The 8,165-nt window shown below is 41.2% G+C and overlaps 1 protein-coding gene across 1 annotated transcript; it reads right to left on the reverse strand.

The window, feature by feature from the left end:
• Positions 1–3,055: 3,055 nt before the first annotated feature.
• On the reverse strand, positions 3,056–7,531 carry LOC135537495 (zinc finger protein 239-like). Its single transcript, XM_064963641.1, has 3 exons — positions 7,213–7,531; positions 5,661–5,909; positions 3,056–4,544 (listed from the first exon to the last, which is right to left on the reverse strand). Exons 2-3 carry the CDS (start codon positions 5,761–5,763, stop codon positions 3,613–3,615), a joined length of 1,035 nt encoding a protein of 344 aa, XP_064819713.1. The 5' UTR covers positions 5,764–5,909; positions 7,213–7,531; the 3' UTR covers positions 3,056–3,612.
• Positions 7,532–8,165: the final 634 nt, after the last annotated feature.

Genomic DNA, 8,165 nt, shown 5'->3' on the forward strand with positions numbered 1-8,165 from the left:
GGCCTTGGTGTAATGCTCATTCCTTCGACGATAAACGTGAATCCGTGGTGAGACAAAACCGCGACTCGTCAGTGAAGAGCACTTTTTTGCCAGTCCTGTCTGGTCCAGCAACGGTGAGTATGTGGCCATAGGCGACGTTGTTGCCGGTGATGTCTGGTGAGAACCTGCCTTACAACAGGCCTATAAGCCCTCAGTCCAGCCTCTCTCAGGTTATTGTGGACAGTCTGAGCACTGATGGAGGGATTGTGCCTTCCTGGTGTAACTTGGACAGTTGTTGTTGCCATCCTGTACCTGTCCCGCAGGTGTGATGTTTGGATGTACCGATCCTGTGCAGGTGTTGTTACACGTGGTCTGCCACTGCGAGGATGATCCGCTGCCTGTCTTGTCTCCCTGTAGCGCTGTCTTAGGCATCTCACAGTACGGACATTGCAATTTATTGCCCTGGCCACATCTGCAGTCCTTGCGGCATGCCTAAGGCACATTCACGCAGATGAGCAGGGACCCTGGGCATCTTTCTTTTGGTGTTTTTCAGAGTCAGTAGAAAGGCCTCTTTAGTGCCCTAAGCTTTCATAACTGTGACCTTAATTGCTTGTAAGCTGTTAGTGTCTTAACGAACATTCCACAGGTGCATGTTCATTAATTGTTTATGGTTCATTGACCAAGCATGGGAAACAGTGTTTAAACCCTTTACAATGAAGATCTGTGAAGTTATTTGGATTTTTACAAATTATATTTGAAAGACAGGGTCCTGAAAAAGGGACGTTTATTTTTTTTGCTGGGTTAATATATATGGAAATCAGTCCATTTCAATGCAATTAATTAGGCCATAATCTATGAATTTCACATGATTGGGCAGGGATGCAGCCTTGGAGGGCAAAGGCCCACCCACTTGGGAGCCAGGCCCAGCCAATCAGAATAAGTTTTTCCCCACAAAATTGCTTTATTACAGACAGAAATACTCCTCAGCAACCCTCTCAGCCAATCCCGTAGGTGAAGAAGCCGGATGTGGAGGTCGTGGGCTGGTGTGGTTACATGTGGTCTGCGGTTGTGAGGCCGGTTGGACAAACTGCCAAATTCTCTGAAAATGAGGCTGGAGGCGGCTTATGGTAGAGTAATTAACATTAAATTATCTGGAAACAGCTCTGGTGGATATTATTGCAGTCAGCAAGCCAACCACAAACCTTGAGACATCTGTGACATTGTGTTGTGACAAAACTGCACATTTTAATAAAGTGGCCTTATATTGTACAAAGCACAAGGTGCACCTGTGTAATGATCATGCTGTTTAATCAGCTTCTTGATATGCCACACCTGTGGATGGATTATCATGACAAAGGAGAAATGCTCATTAACAGGGACGTAAACAAATTTGCGCACAACATTTGAGAGAAATAAGCTTTTTGTGTATTTGAAACATTTCTGGGATTTTTTTATTTCAGCTCATGAAACATGGGACCAACACTTTACATGTTGCGTTTCATATTTTTGTTCAGTGTAGTGAGACAACCTGAACCTGTCAGTCGATAATGGGTTGCTAAAAAAATCAACATTCACTACAACAGTTTATTAAACTATTCAACAACTTACGTGCAAATGGGAAATCCTGTACATTAGTTCTCCCTCTGTATCATGTGAAAGGAAACTCCTATTTCCAGGTCTGAAAACATTTTATTATCCTTTTCTCCTGATTCGCTACCTTGTTTAGCAGCTGGTTCAAGGTTTGGTAATGGTGGTAGATGAGGCGCTTTCCTGATTGGCCAGTCTTTTCCCCTCATCAAATCGACACACAATGCCCCATAATGACAAAGCAAAAACAGGTTTTTAGATTTATTTTTTTGTTTAAATACTCAAATATGACATTTTAAATAAGTATTCAGACCCTTTACTTAGTACTTTGTTGAAGCACGTTTGGCATTGATTAAAGACTCAAGTCTTCTTGGGTATAATGCTGCAAGCTTGGCAAACCTGTATTTGAGGAGTTTCTCCTATTCTTCTCTGCAGATCCTCACCAACTCTGTCAGGTTGGATGGGGAGCGTCGCTGCACATCTATTTCCAGGTCTCTACAGAGATGTTCAATCGGGTTCAAGTCCAGGCTGTGGCTGGGCCACTCAAGGACATTCAGAGACTTGTCGCAAAGTCATTCCTGCGTTGTCTTGGCTGTGTGCTTAGGGTCATTGTGGTCCTGAGTGCTCTGGAGCAGGTTTTAATCAAGGATCTCTCTGCAATTTGCTCCGTTCACCTTTCCCTAAATCCTGACTAGTCTCTCAATCCCTGCTGCTGAAAAACATCCCCACAGCATGCTGCTACCACCACCATGCTTCACCGTAGGGATGGTGACAGGTTTGCTCCAGACGTGACGCTTGGCATTCAGGCCAAAGAGTTCAATCTTGGTTTCATCAGACCAGAGAATATTGTTTCTCATGGTCTGAGAGTCCTTTAGGTGCCTTTTGGCAAACTCCAAGCAGGCTGTCATGTGCCTTTTACTGAAGAGTGAATTCCATCTGGCCACTCTACCATAAAGGCCTGAATGGTGGAGTGCTGCAGAGATGGTTGTCCTTCTGGAAGATTCTCCCATCTCCACAGAGGAACTCTGGAGCTCTGACAGAGTGACCATCGATTGCTCAGTTTGGCCAGGCAAACTTGGTGGTTCCAAACATCTTCCATTGAAGAATGATGGAGGCCACTGTGTTCTTGGTTACTTTCAATGCTGCAGAAAGGTTTTGGTTCCCTTCCCCAGATACATGCCTCAATGTAATCCTGTTTCAGGATCTACTGACAGACAATTCCTTTGACCTCATGGTTTGGTTTTTGCTCTGAATCTTGCACTGTCAACTGTGGGACCTTATATGGACAGGTGTGTGCCTTTCCAAATCATGTCCAATCAGTTGATTTTGCCACAGGTGGCCTCCAATCAAGTTGTAGAAACATTTCAATGATGATCAACGGAAAAGGGAAGCACCTCAGCTCAAGTTCAAGTCTCATAGCAAAGGGTCTGAATACTGATGTAAAGAAGGTTTCTGTTTTTTAAATTTTTAATACATATGCAAGAAATTTTAGAATAAGGATGTAAAAAAAAATTGAAAAGGGAAGGGTCTGAATACTTTACGGATACACGGATGTATATGTTTTTACCATTCAAAGTGTGGGGCCTAAAACATCCGGGGATGAAGCCCCGAAAGCCCAGGACTAGTAATGCCACTGAATGCAATTATCCAAATCCATTGATGATGAATAACTATAATAACTAACCTAGTTTTAAAAGACAGTTTAATAAACACATATTGTCATTTCAGAGACTGTGTATCATTAAACAAGTAACTATGTAATAAAAACCAACCCCCCCCCAAACTAATGGTGACTGATCATCACACCATCTCTATCTGATACATGTTGTGAGTTCCGGCGCTTGACTTGGGCAGGAACTTAACAGAGCGGAGTACCAGGCCCTTAAATGTTCTACTGCATGAGCTCCTGTTCCTGTTAGCTCAAAAGTATTGTGGAGATCCTGAAGCTAAATATAAACAGTACCAGCACCAAAAATAAGTGTTGGCACCTATTTCAGTCTAAGTCAAGCAATCAGATAAAAATCACTCCATCACTAAATTTTTATCTCAGCTGGTCTGAGAAAACTGACGAGGCTTCTCTCCTTTATGTATACATTGGTGTGTTTTAAATTGGTTCTGTAGAGAGAAACTCTTCCCACAGACAGAGCAGATGTAAGGCTTCTCTCCTTTGTGTTTACGTTGGTGAGTTTTTAAGTTGCTCTCTTGAGAGAAACTCTTCCCACAGTCAGAGCAGTAGTAAGGCTTCTCTCCTGTGTGTATACGTCGGTGTGTTTTTAAGTTGCTCTGTTGAGAGAAACTCTTCCCACAGTCAGAGCAGGAGTATGGCTTCTCTCCTGTATGTATACGTTGGTGTGCTTTAAAGCTACCCTGGTGAGAAAAACTCTTCCTACAGTCAGAACAGGAGTAAGGCTTCTTTCCTGTATGGGTACGTCCATGTGATTTTAAGGTATACAATCGGGAGAAACTCTTCCCACAGTCAGAGCAGGAGTATGGCTTCTCTCCTGAATGTATACGCTGGTGTGCTTTAAAGTTACACAGGTGGGAGAAACTCTTCCCACAGTCAGAACAGATGTAAGGCTTTTCTCCAGTGTGTGTTCTCTGATGAACTGTTAGCTCAGATGACGTTGTGAAGCATTTTCCACAGTCAGAGCAGGAGTAAGGCTTCTCTCCAGTGTGTAAACGTTGGTGTTTTTTGAAGTTGCTCTGTTGAGAGTAACTCTCCCCACAGTACGAGCAGTAGTAAGGCTTCTCTCCTGTGTGCACTCTCTGATGAAGTGTCAGAGCCCCTGATGTTGTGAATCTCTTCCTACAGTCAGTACAGGAATACAGATTCTCTCCTGTGTGTATTTTCAGGTGTAATTTTAGCTTTGATATAATTGGGAAAATCTCCTCACAATGTGGGCAGTGGTGAGACCTCTTGGCTCTGTGATCTTCCTGCTGTTGCTCTCTGAATGTAGAGAATGTCTCAACATGATCTCCTGTGTGAACAACATCAGAAGAACCAGTCAGTTGGTGTGATTTTCATGTCAAATGTATTTTATGAAGCTACACCGGCATTGCTTGCTCTTTGGGGTTTTAGGTTTCTGTAAAGCACTTTGTGACGACTGCTGATGTAAAAAGTGTATCGTGAAATACATTTGACATCTATAAGTGCTTTATAGAAACCCAGTCTAAAACCCCAAAGAGCAAGCAATGCAGATGTAGAAGCACAGTGGCTAGGAAAGTAACTCCTTAGAAGGAAGAAACCTAGGAAGGAACCAGACTCTGAGACATGGCCAGTCCTCTTCTGGCTGTACCGGGTGTCATGTGACTTCATATCAGTAGGCTGTACAATACAGGGGAATAAAACTATTCTAAAAGTGGGTAACAGTCTGGGTTGGGGTCAATTCCTTTTCAATTCCAATCAATTCAGAAAGTGAACCTAATTCCAAATTCCACATGCTGCTAATTGAAAAGCATTGAAGAGAATTGGAATTTCAGTGTATTTCCTGAATGATCTGGAATTGACCAGAACCCTGACAACAGTCTAAGGCTAAAGGGGTGAAAATCATTACCCATAATCATCCTCCACTCACTATCACAAGGGTTAGTAACTACAGAATCATTTCATATCATCCTCCACTCACTATCACAAGGGTTAGTAACTACAGACTCATTTCATATCATCCTCCACTCACTATCACCAGGGTTAGTAACTACACAGACTCATTTCATATCATCCTCCACTCACTATCACAAGGGTTAGTAACTACACAGACTAATTTCATATCATCCTCCACTCACTATCACCAGGGTTAGTAACTACAGACTCATTTCATATCATCCTCCACTCACTATCACCAGGGTTAGTAACTACACAGACTCATTTCATATCATCCTCCACTCACTATCACAAGGGTTAGTAACTTTTTCAAGAAAAACACTGGCAGTTTGTCCACTTCACTTCTTTAGTCTCCTCTCTGATCACTCCAGATAGCCCAGTTGTTCAGGGATGTGTGATGTCAGAATTACAGAATTCAACCTAGCAATAGACTGGTCATAACTTATGGAGGTCTAATATATGAAGATAACTTATAGATAGAACCAGCTCTTACCATGACTAACAGTTGTCCCAATCTTCTCCTCCTCTTCTTCATCTTTAATGTTGACATTCAGCTCCAGTGTTTGACTGCAGTCTTCCAGCTTCACTGATGCCATCTCTGGATCCTGCAGTGCAAACTGGGCTCCACTGTCACAATCAGGACCCAGTGACTGTAGGTTTCTACTCAGTGTGGAAGGAGAGACGCAGGCTGGGTTTGTCCTCACTGTTGATGTTACCGGCCTCAGACTTAATCTGAGTCAGCCTGTAGTAATAAAAAGACAAACGGACACAAAAGTTATTTTCTTGACAGTTCTGGCGCTTTCTATATTCTCTAAAAATGTATTTTTCTTGTTCAATCATCTCATTTCAACAGATCAGGTAGTTAAATATTGAGAACAAAACATTAATCCACATTAGACAGAAAGTTCACACTTTAAATTACACAAAGTAAGAGATGGATCTAAATGTACAGAATGGTTACCTGGAGGAAAATTAGGGTTATGCTTTTTCAATTTATGATGCCTCCCCTCATCTCTGATTCTCTGCTGGAAGCACAATATCAAGTGGGACTATAGGCTATTTAGTGTGATGTCAATCAAATGATCCGTAGCCTATAGAATACCAAGTGCATGCTGGGAGGAAGCACAGAGCAAAGTTATACTGTATTTCTATGATAGTTGCTGAGATGGTGTAAATACCGGGAAAGGTTATTCCAACCCACAAGTGTTAATCCCAAACGTGTTTAATGCTGTATAACCAATGGCTGTGCTGTGATTTTATTGTTGATTAGGCCTCGTCCCCCCAAAAATATACTGTTCCTCCACACACTGGGCCTCTTGTATTGAAGACAATGTCCAAAAGCATTCAGGGGGGGGGGGGGTTAAGTTCAATATATAAGAGATTTATTTTCCTTTCAGAGGACCTTATTGTAAACAATGTTCACTCCCTAAGTGCAGTTAATATATAGTACACTACCTAAATTCACATAAATAAACGTTTAATACAAGGTTGCAGTTTGTTTGATGCACTATTTTCTACTTATTTCACCCACAAAAAAACGATTGTATTTCCCCATTCACACCATAGTAACAACTATAGATAAATATAGAAACAACTGAATGTGCCTGAATATTGTTACGGTGACATGTAGAAATCAGAGGAACATGACATTCTGCTTCTAAACAGTAAAACAACCCTGAAACTGTCTCTCTGGTGCAGCCGCACAGCCTGCAAGTCTATTGACTCAGACCGAGAGGCGCCGCCATTTTACCAGCTCATGTACATATGGAAATAATCAGAATAATAAACATGTCAAACGAACTCAGAAATCTCAAATCAATTGATTATTTATGAAATTACATTGACGAAATAATGTAAATTAACCATAAAGTCTAACGTCAGCTAGGTAACTAACGTTATATGACTAACAATATATTTTTTAGCACGTTCTTCACTCGGTTTAGCACAACAATAACACGTCATAAAACCCTTATTAACAAACGCGATAATAACTTGACCTGACATGCTCTTTCGATATTATAAAATTTAAACGTGCAATGACATACCTTTTAGTAATACATTTGAAACGGACATAAAAGCTATCGTCTTCAGAGAACAGTTCTGACGCTATCATTATGGTTGACGTCTGCCCGGAACTTCCTGTTCGCCGACTCCCGCAGCGCAACAGGACTTGTCCTTGTTTGGTGGGGTTTAATAGCGGTTGGTCAATATGTTGCAGTACCACCCCAACTGGACTATAAGTATAAACCACGATTCCCCAACTGGCGGCCCACGGGTGGTTTTATTTGCCCCCCCAAGTTTTAATGAGCAAAACAAATAAACATAAAACACCAGGAAATCAGCTCCAAGTGATTTTAAATACAAATATAATAATTTGTATTTTATTTATTTTTATTTAACCTTTATTTAACTAGGCAAGTCAGTTAATAAGAACGAATTCTTATTTATACTGACGGCCTACGGGGGAACAGTGGGTTAACTGCCTTGTTCAGGGGCGGAGAGAGAGATTTTTACCTTGTCAGCTCGGGATTCGATCCAGCAACCTTTCGGTTACTGGCCCAAGTGGTGGAAAAAGTGCCCAATTGTGAATCTTGAGTAAAAGTAAAGATACCTTAATAGAACTTTTCTCAAGGGGAAGTCACACAGTAAAATACTGCTTGAGTTAAAGTCTAAAAGTGTTTGATTTGAAATATACTTAAGTATCAAAAGTAAATGTATTTGATAAAATGTACTTAAGTATAAATTATTTCAAATTCCATATATTAAACAAACCAGACTGCACCATTTTCTTGTTTTTATACATTTACGGATAGCCAGGGGCATGCTCTAACACTCAGACATGATTTACAAACGAAACATTTGTGTTTAGTGAGCCCGCCAGATCAGAGGCAATAGGGATGACCAGGGATTTTCTCATGATAAGTGCGTGAATTGGACCATTTTTTTCTGTCCTGCTATGCATTCAAAATGTACAAAGTATAAATATTTATTTAATGTA

The sequence above is a fragment of the Oncorhynchus masou genome, unplaced genomic scaffold (assembly GCF_036934945.1).
Source record: "Oncorhynchus masou masou isolate Uvic2021 unplaced genomic scaffold, UVic_Omas_1.1 unplaced_scaffold_799, whole genome shotgun sequence".
Lineage (NCBI taxonomy): Eukaryota > Metazoa > Chordata > Actinopteri > Salmoniformes > Salmonidae > Oncorhynchus > Oncorhynchus masou.

Bases quoted from the DNA above. Each gene is read 5' to 3' on its own strand.
- LOC135537495 (XM_064963641.1), bottom strand. From the start codon at position 5,763: ATGGCATCAGTGAAGCTGGAAGACTGCAGTCAAACACTGGAGCTGAAT. The intron at 4,545-5,660 runs GTAAGAGCTGGT...TTGTTCACACAG, and splicing joins TGGGACAACTGTTAGTCATG to GAGATCATGTTGAGACATTC.